General features: G+C 49.5%; 1 protein-coding gene across 1 annotated transcript in view; it reads right to left on the bottom strand.

Annotated features, from left to right (window-relative positions):
- LOC144488064 (tumor necrosis factor receptor superfamily member 5-like) overlaps nucleotides 1-12,814 on the bottom strand; it is a gene marked incomplete at its 3' end in the record, with an annotated part of 96,691 nt that extends 83,877 nt beyond the window's left edge. Inside the window, exon 1 of the mRNA XM_078206086.1 lies at nucleotides 12,551-12,814. Coding sequence (XP_078062212.1) covers nucleotides 12,551-12,610 — 60 coding nt within the window. The remainder of the gene's footprint in view (nucleotides 1-12,550) is intronic.
- Nucleotides 12,815-17,173: the final 4,359 nt, after the last annotated feature.

Below are 17,173 nucleotides of genomic sequence, written 5' to 3'. Positions count from 1 at the left end.
CTCACTCCCGGGTATCTGTTATTCTATATATAAACCACCCCGAACCCCTCGATTAGATTCCAGTCTGTAACTCACTCCCGGGTATCTGTTATTCTATATATAAACCACCCCGAACCCCTCGATTAGATTACAGTCTGTAACTCACTCCCGGGTATCTGTTTTTCTATATATAAACCACCCTGAACCCCTCGATTAGATTCCAGTCTGTAACTCACTCCTGGGTATCAGTTATTCTATACATAAACCACCCTGAACCCCTCGATTAGATTCCAGTCTGTAACTCACTCCCGGGTATCTGTTATTCTATATATAAACCACCCCGAACCCCTCGATTAGATTCCAGTCTGTAACTCACACCCGGGTATCTGTTATTCTATATATAAACCACCCTGAACGCCTCGATTAGATTCCAGTCTGTAACTCACTCCCGGGTATCTGTTATTCTGTATGTAAACCACCCCGAACCCCTCGATTAGATTCCAGTCTGTAACTCACTCCTCGGTATCTGTTATTCTATATATAAAACACCCCGAACCCCTCGATTCGATTCCAGTCTGTAACTCACTCCTCGGTATCTGTTATTCTATATATAAAACACCCCGAATCCCTCGATGAGATTCCAGTCTGTAACTCACTCCCGGGTATCTGATATTCTGTATATAAACCACCCCGAACCCCTCGATCAGATTCCAGTCTGTAACTCACTCCCGGGTATCTGTTATTCTATATATAAACCACCCCGAACCCCTCGATTAGATTCCAGTCTGTAACTCACTCCCGGGTATCTGTTATTCTATATATAAACCACCCCGAACCCCTGGATTAGATTCCAGTCTGTAACTCACTCCCGGGCATCTGTTATTCTATATATAAACCACCCCGAACCCCTCAATTAGATTCCAGTCTGTAACTCACTCCCGGGTATCTGTTATTCTATATATAAACCATCCCGAACCCCTCGATTAGATTCCAGTCTGTAACTCACTCCCGGGTATCTGTTATTCTATATATAAACCACCCCGAACCCCTCGATTAGATTCCAGTCAGTAACTCACTCCCGGGTATCTGTTATTCTATATATAAACCATCCCGAACCCCTCGATTAGATTCCAGTCTGTAACTCACTCCCGGGTATCTGTTATTCTATATATAAACCACCCCGAACCCCTCGATTAGATTCCAGTCTGTAATTCACTCCCGGGTATCTGTTATTCTATGTATAATCCATCCCGAACCCCTCGATTAGATTCCAGTCTGTAACTCACTCCCGGGTATCTGTTATTCGATATAGAAACCACCCCGAACCCCTCAATTAGATTCCAGTCTGTAACTCACTCCTCGGTATCTGTTATTCTGTATATAAAACACCCCGAATCCCTCGATTAGATTCCAGTCTGTAACTCACTCCCGGGTATCTGTTATTCTATATATAAACCACTCCGAACCCCTCGATTAGATTCCAGTCTGTAACTCACTCCCGGGTATCTGTTATTCTATATATAAACCACCCCGAACCCCTCGATTAGATTCCAGTCTGTAACTCACTCCCGGGTATCTGTTATTCTATATATAAACCACCCCGAATCCCTCGATTAGATTCCAGTCTGGAACTCACTCCCGGGTATCTGTTATTCTATATATAAAACACCCCGAACCCCTCGATTAGATTCCAGTCTGTACCTCACTCCCGGGTGTCTGTTATTCTAAACAGAAACCATCCCGAACCCCTCGATTAGATTCCAGTCTGTAACTCACTCCCGGGTATCTGTTATTCTATATGTAAACCACCCCGAACCCCTCGATTAGATTCCAGTCTGTAACTCACTCCCGGGTAACTGTTATTCTAAATATAAACCACCCCGAACCCCTCGATTAGATTCCAGTCTGCAACTCACTCCCGGGTATGTGTTACTCGATATATAAACCACCCTGAACCCCTCGATTAGATTCTAGTCTGTAACTCACTCCCGGGTATCTGTTATTCTATAAAAAACCACCCCGATCCCCTCGATTAGATTCCAGTCTGGAACTCAGTCCCGGGTATCTGTTATTCTATATATAAACCACCCCGAACACCTCGATTAGATTCCAGTCTGTAACTCACTCCCGGGTATCTGTTATTCTATATATAAACCATCCCGAACCCCTCAATTAGATTCCAGTCTGTAACTCACTCCCGGGTATCTATTATTCAATATATAAACCACCCCGAACCCCTCGATTAGATTCCAGTCTGGAACTCACTCCCGGGTATCTGTTATTCTATATATAAACCACCCCGAACACCTCGATTAGATTCCAGTCTGTAACTCACTCCCGGGTATCTGTTACTCGATATACAAACCACCCCGAACCCCTCGATTAGATTCCAGTCTGTTACTCACTCCGAGGTATCTGTTATTCTATATATAAACTACCCCGAACCCCTCGATTAGATTCCAGTCTGTAACTCACTCCCGGGTATCTGTTTTTCTATATAAAAACCACCCTGAACCCCTCAATTAGATTCCAGTCTGTAACTCACTCCCGGGTATCTGTTATTCTATATATAAACCACCCCGAACCCCTTGATTAGATTCCAGTCTGGAACTCACTCCCGGGTATCTGTTATTCTATATATAAACCACCCCGAACACCTCGATTAGATTCCAGTCCGTAACTCATTCACGGGTATCTGTCATTCTAAATATAAACCACCCCGAACCCCTCGATTAGATTCCAGTCTGTAACTCACTCCTGGGTATCTGTTATTCTATATATAAACCACCCCGAACCCCTCGATTAGATTCCAGTCTGTAACTCACTCCCGGGTATCTGTTATTCTAGATATAAACTAACCCAAACCCCTCGATTAGATTCCAGTCTGTAACTCACTCCCGGGTATCTGTTATTCGATATACCAACCATCCCAAACCCCTCGATTAGTTTCCAGTCTGTAATTCACTCCGAGGTATCTGTTATTCTTTATATAAATCGCCTCGAACCCTCGATTAGATTCCAGTCTGTAACTCACTCCGCGGGTATCTGTTATTCTATATATAAACCACCCTGAACCCCTCGATTAGATTCCAGTCTGTAACTCACTCCGTGTTATCTGTGATTCTATATATAAACCGCCCCGAACCCCTCGATTAGATTCCAGTCTGTAACTCACTCCCGGGTATCTGTTATTCTATATATAAACCACCCCGAACCCCTCGATTAGATTCCAGTCTGTAACTCACTCTCGGGTATCTGTTATTCTATATATAAACCACCCCGAACCTCTCGATTAGATTCCAGTCTGTAACTCACTCCCGGGTATCTGTTACTCGATATACAAACCACCCCGAACCCCTTGATTAGATTCCAGTCTGTAACTCACTCACGGGTATCTGTTATTCTAAATATAAACCACCCCGAACCCCTCGATTATATTCCAGTCTGTAACTCACTCCTGGGTATCTGTTATTCAATATACAAACCACCACGAACCCCTCGATTAGATTCCAGTCAGTAACTCACTTCCGGGTATCTGTTTTTCTATATATAAACCACCCCAAACCCCTCGATTACATTCCAGTCTGTAACTCAATCCTCGGTATCTGTTATTCTATATATAAACCACCCCGAACCCCTCGATTAGATTCCAGTCTGTAACTCACTCCCGGGATCTGTTATTCTATATATAAACCACCCCGAACACCTCGATTCGATTCCAGTCTGTAACTCACTCCCGGGTATATATTATTCTATAGATAATCCATCCCGAACCCCTCGATTAGATTCCAGTCTGTAACTCACTCCCGGGTATCTGTTTTTCTTTATATTAAACCTTCCCGAACACTTTTATTAGTTTCCAGTCTGTAACTCACTCCCGGGTATCTGTTATTCTATATATAAACCATCCTGAACCCCTCGATTAGATTCCAGTCTGTAACTCACTCCCGGGTATCTGTTATTCCATATACAAACCACCCTGAACCCCTCGATTAGATTCCAGTCTGTAACTCACTCCGAGGTATCTGTTATTCTTCATATAAATCGCCTCGAACCCTCGAATAGATTCCAATCTGAAACTCACTCCCGAGTATCTGTTATTCTATATATAAACCACCCCGAACCCCTCGATTAGAATCCAGTCTGTAACTCACTCCCGGGTATCTGTTATTCTATATATAAACCACCCCGATCCCTTCGATTAGATTCCAGTCTGGAACTCACTCCCGGGTATCTGTTATTCTATATATAAACCACGCCGATCCCCTCGATTAGATTCCAGTCTGTAACTCACTCCCGGGTATCTGTTGTTCTGTATGTAAACCACCCCGAACCCCTCGATTAGATTCCAGTCTGTAACTCACTCCCGGGTATCTGTTATTCTATATATAAACCACGCCGATCCCCTCGATTAGATTCCAGTCTGCAACTCACTCCCGGATATCTGTTATTCTATATATAAACCACCCTGAACCCCTCGATTAGATTCCAGCCTGTAACTCACTCCCGGGTATCTGTTATTCTTTATGTAAACCACCCCGAACCCCTCGATTAGATTCCAGTCTGTAACTCACTCCCGGGTATCTGTTATTCTATATATAAACCACCCCGAACCCCTCGATTAGATTCCAGTCTGTAACTCACTCCGAGGTATCTGTTATTCTATATATAAATCGCCTCGAACCCTCGAATAGATTCCAGTCTGTAACTCACTCCCGGGTATCTGTTATTCTATATATAAACCACCCCGAACCCCTCGCTTAGATTCCAGTCTGTAACTCACTCCCGGGTATCTGTTATTCTATATATAAAATCACCCCAAACCCCTCGATTAGATTCCAGTCTGTAACTCACACCCGGGTATCTGTTATTCTATATATAAACCATCCCGAACCCCTCGATTAGATTCCAGTCTGTAACTCACTCTCGGGTATCTGTTATTCTATATATAAACCACCCTGAACCCCTCGATTAGATTCCAGTCTGTAACTCACTCCCGGGTATCTGTTATTCTATATATAAACCAACCCGAACCCCTCGATTAGATTCCAGTCTGTAACTCACTCCCGGGTATCTGTTATTCTATATATAAACCATCCCGAACCCCTCGATTATATTCCAGTCTGTAACTCACTCCCGGGTATCTGTTATCCTATCTATAAACCATCCCGAACCCCTCGATTAGATTCCAGTCTGTAACTCACTCCCGGGTAACTGTTATTCTATTTGTAAACCACCCCGAACCCCTCGATTAGATTCCAGTCTGTAACTCACTCCCGGGTATCTGTTATTCTATTTGTAAACCACCCCGAACCCCTCGATTAGATTCCAGTGTTGAGTATAGGGCTAACGGGAGGACTTTGAATAGTGTGGAGGAGCAGAGGGATCTAGGTGTATGTGTGCATAGATCCCTGAAAGTTGGGAATCAAGTAGATAAGGTTGTTAAGAAGGCATATGGTGTCTTGGCGTTTATTGGTAGGGGGATTGAATTTAGGAGTCGTAGCGTTATGTTGCAACTGTACACAACTCTGGTGCGGCCGCACTTGGAGTACTGTGTGCAGTTCTGGTCCCCACATTACAGGAAGGATGTGGAGGCTTTGGAGAGGGTGCAGAGGAGGTTTACCAGGATGTTGCCTGGTATGGAGGGGAGATCCTATGAGGAGAGGCTGAGGGATTTGGGATTGTTTTCGCTGGAAAGGCGGCGGCTAAGAGGGGATCTTATTGAAACATATAAGATGATTAGAGGTTTAGATAGGGTGGATAGTGATAGCCTTTTTCCTCTGATGGAGAAATCCAGCACGAGGGGGCATGGCTTTAAATTGAGGGGGGGTAGTTATAGAACCGATGTCAGGGGTAGGTTCTTTACCCAGAGGGTGGTGAGGGATTGGAATGCCCTGCCAGCATCAGTAGTAAATGCGCCTAGTTTGGGGGCGTTTAAGAGATCCGTAGATAGGTTCATGGACGAAAAGAAATTGGTTTAGGTTGGAGGGTCACAGTTTTTTTTTTAACTGGTCGGTGCAACATCGTGGGCCGAAGGGCCTGTTCTGCGCTGTAATGTTCTATGTTCTAGTCCGTAACTCACTCCCGGGTATCTGTTATTCTGTATATAAACCACCCGAACCCCTCGATTAGATTCCAGTCTGTAACTCACTCCCAGGTATCTGTTTTCTGTATATAAACCACCCCGAACCCTCGATTAGATTCCAGTCTGTAACTCACTCCCGGGTATCTGTTATTCGATTTGTAAACCACCCCGAACCCTCGATTAGATTCCAGTCTGTAACTCACTCCCGGGTATCTGTTATTCTATATATAAACCACCCCGGACTCCTCGATTAGATTCCAGTCTGTAACTCACTCCCGGGTATCTGTTATTCTATATATAAACCACCCCGAACCCCTCGATTAGATTCCAGTCTGTAACTCACTCCTCGGTATCTGTTATTCTATATATAAACCACCCCGAACCCCTCGATTAGATTCCAGTCTGTAACTCACTCCTTGGTATCTGTTATTCTATATATAAAACACCCCGAATCCCTCGATTAAGTTCCGGTCTGTAACTCACTCCCGGGTATCTGTTATTCTATATATAAACCACCCTGAACCCCACGATTAGATTCCAGTCTGTAACTCACTCCCGGGTGTCTGTTATTCTATATATAAACCACACCGAAACCCTTGATAAGATTCTAGATTGCAACTCAGTCCCAGGTATCTGTTATTCTATATATAAACCACCCTGAACCGCTTGATTAGATTCCAGTATGTAACACACTCCAGGATATCTGTAATTCTATATATAAACCACCCCATCCGCCTTGATTAGATTCCAGTCTGTAACTCACTCCCGGGTATCTGTTATTCTATGTATAAACCACACCGAAAACCTCGATTAGATTCCAGTCTGTAACTCACTCCCGGGTATCTGTTATTCTATATATAAACCACCCGAACCCCTCGATTAGATTCCAGTCTGTAACTCACTCCCGGGCATCTGTTATTCTATATATAAACCACCCCGAACCCCTCGATTAGATTCCAGTTTGTAACTCACTCCCGGGTATCTGTTATTCTATATATAAACCACCCTGAACCCCTCGATTAGATTCCAGTCTGTAACTCACTCCCGGGTATCTGTTATTCTGTATATAAACCACCCCGAACCCCTCGATTAGATTCCGGTCTGTAACTCACTCCCGGGTATCTGTTATTCTATATATAAACCACCCCGAACCCCTCGATTAGATTCCAGTCTGTAACTCACTCCCGGGTATCTGTTATTCTATATATAAACCACCCCGAACCCCTCGATGAGATTCCAGTCTGTAACTCACTCCCGGGTATCTGTTATTCTATATATAAACCACCCCGAACCCCTCGATTAGATTCCAGTCTGTAACTCACTCCCGGGTATCTGTTATTCTGTATATAAACCACCCCGAACCCCTCGATTAGATTCCAGTCTGTAACTCACTCCCGGGTATCTGTTATTCTATATATAAACCACCCCGAACCCCTCGATTAGATTCCAGTCTGTAACTCACTCCTCGGTATCTGTTATTCTATATATAAAACACCCCGAATCCCTCGATTAAGTTACGGTCTGTAACTCACTCCCGGGTATCTGTTTTTCTATATATAAACCATCCCGAACCCCTCGATTAGATTCCAGTCTGTAACTCACTCCCGGGTATCTGTTATTCTATATATAAACCACCCCGAACCCCTCGATTAGATTCCAGCCTGTAACTCACTCCCGGGTATCTGTTATTCCATATATAAACCACCCTGATCCCCTCGATCACGTCGGGGTATCTGTTATTCTATATATAAACCATCCCGAACACATTTATTAGATTCCAGTCTGTAACTCACTCCCGGATATCTGTTATTCTATATATCAACCACCCCGAACCCCTCGATTAGATTCCAGTCTGTAACTCACTCCCGGGTATCTGTTATTCTTTATGTAAACCACCCTGAACCCCTCGATTAGATTCCAGTCTGTAACTCACTCCCGGGTATCTGTTATTCTATATATAAACCACCCCGAACCCCTCGATTAGATTCCAGTCTGTAACTCACTCCCGGGTATCTGTTATTCTATATATAAACCACCCCGAACCCCTCGATTAGATTCCAGTCTGTAACTCACTCCCGGGTATCTGTTATTCTAAATATAAACCACCCCGAACCCCTCGATTAGATTCCAGTCTGTAACTCACTCCCGGGTATCTGTTATTCTATATATAAACCACCCCGAACCCCTCGATTAGATTCCAGTCTGTAACTCACACCCGGGTATCTGTTATTCTAAATATAAACCACCCCGAACCCCTCGATTAGATTCCAGTCTGTAACTCACACCCGGGTATCTGTTATTCTAAATATAAACCACCCCGAACCCCTCGATTAGATTCCAGTCTGCAACTCATTCCCGGATATCTGTTATTCTATATATAAACCACCCCGAACCCCTCGATTGGAGTCCAGTCTGTAACTCACTCCCGGGTATCTGTTATTCTATATGTAAACCACCCCGAACCCCTCGATTAGATTCCAGTCTGTAACTCACTCCCGGATATCTGTTATTCTGTATATAAACCACCCCGAACCCCTCGATTAGATTCCAGTCTGTAACTCACTCCCGGATATCTGTTATTCTATATATAAACCACACCGAACCCCTCGATTCGATTCCAGTCTGTAACTCACTCCCGGGTATCTGTAGGATGGTGTTAAGATTTATTTCATTGCGTTGTGTGTCCTGTTTCGGGCTGTGCTAAGGATTGCGGCCTAGTAGTTTAGGCTTTGCTCTTTGCTGACCGCCATTTTGTCAATGACCACAGGACTGGGGATTCACACGCAGGGAACACCCTGGGCCTTCGCACCATTTTGTTTCACCTGATAATATTTAATGATTCTTATTAGACGAGCCGAACAGGATATTTGTAGGCACTTCTCACAGTGAACGATAGGCAATTAACTGATGATCCCACGGCATCAGATCACGCTTGCCCCTCCGCAAGATGCAATCAGGTCAACTCTACCAGTGTGACCCCGAAAAAAATTATATAATAGGCCACAGCCCTGTCTGTGGTCGATGAGGTTGCCAGGCAACAAGTGGCAAAGGCGTGAGATAAACATCATCTGTGTTGACCTATATCCGAGAGATTGTGTGATCAACATTTCCTTCCCAGAACCCAGAATTCGGTTAGATACAGAGTAAAGCTCCCTCTACACTGTCCCCCATCAAACACTCCCAGGACAGGTACAGCACGGGATTAGATACAGAGTAAAGCTCCCTCTACACTGTCCGCATCAAACACTCCCAGGACAGGTACAGCACGGGGTTAGATACAGAGTAAAGCTCCCTCTACACTGTCCCCCATCAAACACTCCCAGGACAGGTACAGCACGGGGTTAGATACAGAGTAAAGCTCCCTCTACACTGTCCCCCATCAAACACTCCCAGGACAGGTACAGCACGGGGTTAGATACAGAGTAAAGCTCCCTCTACACTGTCCCCCATCAAACACTCCCAGGACAGGTACAGCACGGGGTTAGATACAGAGTAAAGCTCCCTCTACACTGTCCCCATCAAACACTCCCAGGACAGGTACAGCACGGGGTTAGATACAGAGTAAAGCTCCCTCTACACTGTCCCCCATCAAACACTCCCAGGACAGGTACAGCACGGGGTTAGATACAGAGTAAAGCTCCCTCTACACTGTCCCCCATCAAACACTCCCAGGACAGGTACAGCACGGGGTTAGATACAGAGTAAAGCTCCCTCGACACTGTCCCCCATCAAACACTCCCAGGACAGGTACAGCACGGGGTTAGATACAGAGTAAAGCTCCCCTACAATTTCCCCAATGTACCCCCTCCCTATCTCTGCAACCTCCTCCAGACCCCTGCACCCCTCCCTATCTCTGTGACCTCCTCCAGACCCCTACACCCCTCCCTATCTCTGTGACCTCCTCCAGACCCCTACACCCCTCCCTATCTCTGTTACCTCCTCCAGCCCCTACACCCCTCTCTATCTCTGTAACCCCCTCCAGCCCCTACACCCCTCCCTATCTCTGTAACCTCCTCCAGCCCCTACACCCCCTCCCTATCTCTGTTACCTCCTCCAGCCCCTACACCCCTCTCTATCTCTGTAACCCCCTCCAGCCTCTACACCCCTCCCTATCTCTGTAACCTCCTCCAGCCCCTACACCCCTCCCTATCTCTGTAACCTCCTCCAGCCCCTACACCCCTCCCTATCTCTGTAACCTCCTCCAGCCCCTACACCCCTCCCTATCTCTGTAACCTCCTCCAGCCCCTACACCCCTCCCTATCTCTGTGACCTCCTCCAGACCCCTACACCCCTCCCTATCTCTGTAACCTCCTCCAGACCCCTACACCCCTCCCTATCTCTGTTACCTCCTCCAGCCCCTACACCCCTCTCTATCTCTGTAACCCCCTCCAGCCCCTACACCCCTCCCTATCTCTGTAACCTCCTCCAGCCCCTACACCCCTCCCTATCTCTGTAACCTCCTCCAGCCCCTACACCCCCTCCCTATCTCTGTAACCTCCTCCAACCCCCTACACCCCTCCCTATCTCTGTAACCTCCTCCAGCCCCTACACTCCCTCCCTATCTCTGTAACCTCCTCCAGCCCCTACACCCCCTCCCTATCTCTGTAACCTCCTATGACCCTCCGAGATCTCCATGTTCCTCCAATTCCAAGCATCCCCCGATTCCCATCTCTCCGCCATTGGCGTCCGTGCCTTCAGCTGCCTGGGGGGTCCCTAAACTCTGAAATTCCCTCCCTAAACCTCTCCACCTGACACTCTCTCTCTCTGTCTCTCCCCCTCTCTCTCTCTCTCTCTGTCTCTCTGACTCACTCTCTGTCTGTCTCTCTATATCTAACCTGTGGAGTTTGCACATTCCCCCCGTGTCTGCGTGGGTTTTCTCCGGGTGCTCCGGTTTCCTCCCACAGTCCAAAGATGTGCGGGTTAGGTTGATTGGCCGTGCTAAAAATTGCCCCTTAGTGTCCTGAGATGTGTAGGTTAGAGGGATTCGTGGGTAAAATATGTAGGGACATGGGGGTAGGGCCTGGGTGGGATTGTGGTCGGTGCAGACTCGATGGGCCGAATGGCCTCTTTCTGTACTGTAGGGTTTCTATGATCTATCTCTCATTCTCTCTCTCTGTCTCTCTGTCTCTCTCTCTGTCTCTCTCTCTGTCTCTCTCTCTCTATCTGTCTCTCTCTATCTGTGGGCGGCACGGTGGCACAGTGGTTAGCACTGCTGCCTCACAGCGCCAGGGACCCGGGTTCGATTCCCGGCTCGGGTCACTGTCTGTGTGGAGTTTGCACATTCTCCTCGTGTCTGCGTGGGTTTCCTCCGGGTGCTCCAGTTTCCTCCCACAGTCCAAAAGATGTGTGGGTTAGGTTGATTGGCCGTGCTAAAATTGCCCCTTAGTGTCCTGGGATGCGTAGGTTAGAGGGATTAGTGGGTAAATATGTAGGGATATGGGGGTAGGGCCTGGGTGGGATTGTGGTCGGTGCAGACTCGATGGGCCGAATGGCCTCTTTCTGTACTGTAGGGTTTCTATGATCTATCTCTCATTCTCTCTCTCTGTCTCTCTCTCTCTGTCTCTCTCTCTCTGTCTCTCTCTCATTCTCTCTCTCTGTCTCTCTCTCTCTGTCTCTCTCTCTCTGTCTCTCTCTCTCTGTCTGTCCCTCTGTGACTCATTATCTCAGTGTCTCTCCTCTCTGACTCACTCTCTCTGTCTCTCTCTCTCTCTCTCTGTCTCTCTCTCTCTCTCTGTCTCTCTCTCTCTGTCTCTCTCTGTCTCTCTCTCTCTGTCTCTCTCTCTCTGTCTCTCTCTCACTCTGTTTGTCTCTCTCTCTCTCCCTGTCCCTCTGTGACTCAGTGTCTCTCCTCTCTGACTCACTCCCTCTGTCTCTTTCTGTCTCTCTCTCTGTGTCTCTCTCTCTGTCTCGTTCTCTCTGTGTCTCTCCCTCTCTCTCTCTCTCTCTCCCTCTCTCTCTCTGCCTCTCTCTCTCTCTTTCTCTCTCTCTCTCTCTCTTTGTTCCTCTGACTCATTATCTCAGTGTCTCTCTGACTCACTCTCTCTCTCTGTCCCTCTCTGTTTCTGTCTCTTCCTCTCTCTCTATCTCTCTCTCTGTATCTATCTCTCTCTCTCTGTAAATCTCTCTCTCTCCCTGTCCCTCTCTCTCTCTCTCTGTAAATCTCTCTCTCTCTCTCACTGTATATCTCTCTCTCTCTGTCTCTCTCTCACACACACCATTTTCACAGTCTCTTCCTGTTACTACCGTCCCTCTCCCTCCCCCCACGACCAGTGACTCTCTCGATCCTTTGTCCATCTCTGACCAGCCGACCTCTCTCTCTCTCTCATCGAACCCTTCCCCCGACTCCAGCCCCTCCGCGCCTCTCTCTCACCCTCCCTCCGCGCCTCTCTCTCACCCTCCCTCCCCCCCTCCCTCCCTCCCTCCCTCCGCGCCTCCCTCTCCCCCCCCCTCCCCTCAGTACGAAATTAAAAACTTGGCAGAACTCACCCAGTGCCCAAGAAGACAGAGCAGAGAGAGTAACTCACACGTCCGCCTGGGAAGCTTCATTTTGACACAGCGGTGGGGGGGCTTCCTCGAGGGCTCTCTCGATCGAGGGACTGAGCTCCGAGGGCCGGCGCTCCCTCAGAGGGAGGGAGGGAGGGAGGGAGAGGGAGGGAGGCGCCCCCCCCGTTGTCACTGCATCCGAAGCGGACTCCAGTCCGAGGTGAGGACCCGCGGGGGGAGGCTGCTGCTCGCACTCACTCGCTTGGAGGGGAGGGACCGAGGAGGGGAGGGAGGGATCGAGGGAGGGGACTCCGGCCCGCTGACGCCTCAGAGTCTCTGACACTGAGTCATTGAGTTAACCAGAAATGACACCGAGTTCCCGGCCCGAGGAGGGGCTGAGCGGCCAATCAGGATCGAGGGAATGTACAGGCACAGGGCGATCCAACTCAGATTACACCCTCCACTCACCGTCACTCACTCCTCACTCACTCCAATCACCGTCACTCACTCCTCACTGCCTCCACTCACCGTCACTCACTCCTCACTCACTCCAATCACCGTCACTCACTCCTCACTGCCTCCACTCACCGTCACTCACTCCTCACTCACTCCACTCACCGTCACTCACTCCTCACTCACTCCACTCATCGTCACTCACTCCTCACTCACTCCACTCACCGTCACTCACTCCTCACTCCCTCCACTCATCGTCACTCATTCCTCACTCACTCCACTCACCGTCACTCACTCCTCACTCACTCCACTCACCCCTCACTCACTCCTCACTCCCTCCACTCACCGTCACTCACTCCTCACTGCCTCCACTCACCGTCACACACTCCACTCACCGTCACTCACTCCTCACACCCTCCACTCATCGTCACTCACTCCGCACGCCCTCCACTCATCGTCACTCTCTCCTCACTCACTCCACTCACCCCTCACTCACTCCACTCATCGTCACTCACTCCTCACTCACTCCACTCATCGTCACTCACTCCTCACTCACTCCACTCACCGTCACTCACTCCACTCATCGTCACTCACTCCTCACTCACTCCACTCATCGTCACTCACTCCTCATTCCCTCCACTCATCGTCACTCACTCCTCACACCCTCCACTCATCGTCACTCACTCCTCACTCACTCCACTCATCGTCACTCACCCCTCACTCACTCCACTCACCGTCACTCACTCCACTCACCGTCACTCACTCCTCACACCCTTCACTCATCGTCACTCACTCCTCACTCACTCCACTCATCGTCACTCACTCCTCACCCCCTCCACTCATCATCACTCACTCCTCACTCACTCCAGTCACCCCTCACTCACTCCACTCACCCCTCACTCACTCCACTCATCGTCACTCACTCCTCACTCACTCCACTCACCGTCACTCACTCCTCACTCCCTCCACTCACTCCTCACTACCTCCACTCACCGTCACTCACTCCTCACTACCTCCACTCACCGTCACTCACTCCTCACTACCTCCACTCACCGTCACTCACTCCTCACTCACTCCACTCACCCCTCACTCACTCCACTCATCGTCACTCACTCCTCACACCCTCCACTCATCGTCACTCACTCCTCACTCCCTCCACTCACCGTCACTCACTCCTCACGACCTCCACTCACCGTCACTCACTCCTCACTCACTCCACTCACCCCTCACTCACTCCACTCATCGCCACTCACTCCTCACTCACTCCACTCATCGTCACTCACACCTCACTCCCTCCACTCACCGTCACTCACTCCTCACTCACTCCACTCACCGTCACTCACTCCTCACTCACTCCACTCACCGTCACTCACTCCTCACTCCCTCCACTTACCGTCACTCACTCCTCACTCACTCCACTCACCGTCACTCACTCCTCACACCCTCCACTCACCGTCACTCACTCCTCACTCACTCCACTCATCGTCACTCACTCCTTACACCCTCCACTCACCGTCACTCACTCCTCACTCACTCCACTCATCGTCACTCACTCCTCACTCACTCCACTCACCGTCACTCACTCCTCACTCCCTCCACTCATCGTCACTCACTCCTCACTGCCTCCACTCACCGTCACTCCTCACTCCCTCCACTCATCGTCACTCACTCCTCACTACCTCCACTCACCGTCACTCACTCCTCACTCACTCCACTCATCGTCACTCACTCCTCACTACCTCCACTCATCGTCACTCACTCCTCACTACCTCCACTCACCGTCACTCACTCCTCACTCCCTCCACTCACCGTCACTCACTCCTCACTGCCTCCACTCACCGTCACTCACTCCCTCCACTCATCGTCACTCACTCCTCACTACCTCCACTCACCGTCACTCACTCCTCACTCACTTCACTCACCCCTCACTCACTCCACTCATCGTCACTCACTCCTCACTCACTCCACTCATCGTCACTCACTCCTAACTCACTCCACTCACCGTCACTCACTCCACTCACCGTCACTCACTCCTCACTCCCTCCACTCATCGTTCCTCACCCCTCACTCCCTCCACTCATCGTCACCCACTCCTCACTCACTCCACTCACCGTCACTCACTCCACTCATCGTCACTCACTCCTCACTCACTCCACTCACCGTCACTCACTCCTCACTCACTCCACTCACCCCTCACTCACTCCACTCATCGTCACTCACTTCTCACTCCCTCCACTCATCGTCCCTCACTCCTCACTCCCTCCACTCATCGTCACTCACTCCTCACTCACTCCTCACTCACCGTCACTCACTCCTCACTCCCTCCACTCACCGTCACTCCATCCTCACTCACTCCACTCATCGTCACTCACTCCTCACTCCCTCCACTCATCGTCACTCACTCCTCACTCCCTCCACTCACCGTCACTCACTCCTCACTCTCTCCACTCATCGTCGCTCACTCCTCACTCCCTCCACTCATCTTCACTCACTCCTCACTGCCTCCACTCACCGTCACTCACTCCTCACTCCCTCCACTCATCGTCACTCACTCCTCACTCACTCCACTCGCCGTCACTCACTCCTCACTCACTCCACTCATCGTCACTCACTCCTCACTCACTCCACTCACCGTCACTCACTCCTCACTCACTCCACTCACCGTCACTCACTCCTCACACCCTCCACTCATCGTCACTCACTCCGCACTGCCTCCACTCATCGTCACACACTCCTCATTCCCTCCACTCATCGTCACTCACTCCTCACTCACTCCACTCACTGTCACTGACTCCTCACTGCCTCCACTCACCGTCCCTCAATCCTCACTCCCTCCACTCATCGTCACGCACTCCTCACTACCTCCACTCATCGTCACTCACTCCTCACTGCCTCCACTCACCGTCACTCACTCCTCATTCCCTCCACTCATCGTCACTCACTCCTCACTCCCTCCACTCATCGTCACTCACTCCTCACTCCCTCCACTCACCGTCACTCACTCCTCATTCCCTCCACTCTGCATCACTCACTCCTCACTCCCTCCACTCACCGTCACTCACTCCTCACTCCCTCCACTCATCGTCACTCACTCCACACTCCCTCCACTCATCGTCACTCACTCCACACTCCACCTACTCATAGTCCCTCACTGCTCACTCCCAAACACTCCATCAAACACTCCCAGGACAGGTACAGCACGGGGTTAGATATAGAGTAAAGCTCCCTCGACACTGTCCCCCATCAAACACTCCCAGGACAGGTACAGCACGGTGTTAGATACAGAGTAAAGTTCCCTCTGCACTGTCCCCATCAAACACTCCCAGGACAGGCACAGCACAGGGTTAGATACAGAGTAAAGCTCCCTCTGCACTGTCCCCATCAAACACTCCCAGGACAGGTACAGCACGGGGTTAGATACAGAGTAAAGCTCCCTCTACACTGTCCCCCATCAAACACTCCCAGGACAGGTTCAGCACGGGGTTAGATACAAAGTAAAGCTCCCTCGACACTGTCCCCATCAAACACTCCCAGGACAGGTACAGCACGGGGTTAGATACAGAGCAAAGCTCCCTCTACACTGTCCCCATCAAACACTCCCAGGACAGGTACAGCACGGGGTTAGATACAGAGTAAAACTCCCTCTACACTGTCCCCATCAAACACTCCCAGGACAGGTACAGCATGGGGTTAGATACAGAGTAAAGCTCCCTCTCCACTTTCCCCCATCAAACACTCCCAGGACAGGCATAGCACGGGGTTAGATACAGAGTAAAGCTCCCTCTACACTGTCCCCATCAAACACTCCCAGGACAGGTACAGCACGGGGTTAGATACAGAGTAAAGCTCCCTCTACACTGTCCCCCATCAAACACTCCCAGGACAGGTACAGCACGGGGTTAGATACAGAGTAAAGCTCCCTCTACACTGTCCCCTATCAAACACTCCCAGGACAAGTACAGCACGGGGTTAGATACAGAGTAAAGCTCCCTCTACACTGTCCCCCATCAAACACTCCCAGGACAGGTACAGCACGGGGTTAGATACAGAGTAAAGCTCCCTCTACACTGTCCCCATCAAACACTCCCAGGACAGGTACAGCACGGGGTTAGATACAGAGTAAAGCTCCCTCTACACTGTCCCCCATCAAACACTCCCAGGACAGGTACAGCA

The sequence above is a fragment of the Mustelus asterias genome, unplaced genomic scaffold (assembly GCF_964213995.1).
Source record: "Mustelus asterias unplaced genomic scaffold, sMusAst1.hap1.1 HAP1_SCAFFOLD_1248, whole genome shotgun sequence".
NCBI lineage: Eukaryota > Metazoa > Chordata > Chondrichthyes > Carcharhiniformes > Triakidae > Mustelus > Mustelus asterias.
Note: the sequence above shows the minus strand (reverse complement) of the source record. Positions and strands in the feature narration are given on the sequence as shown.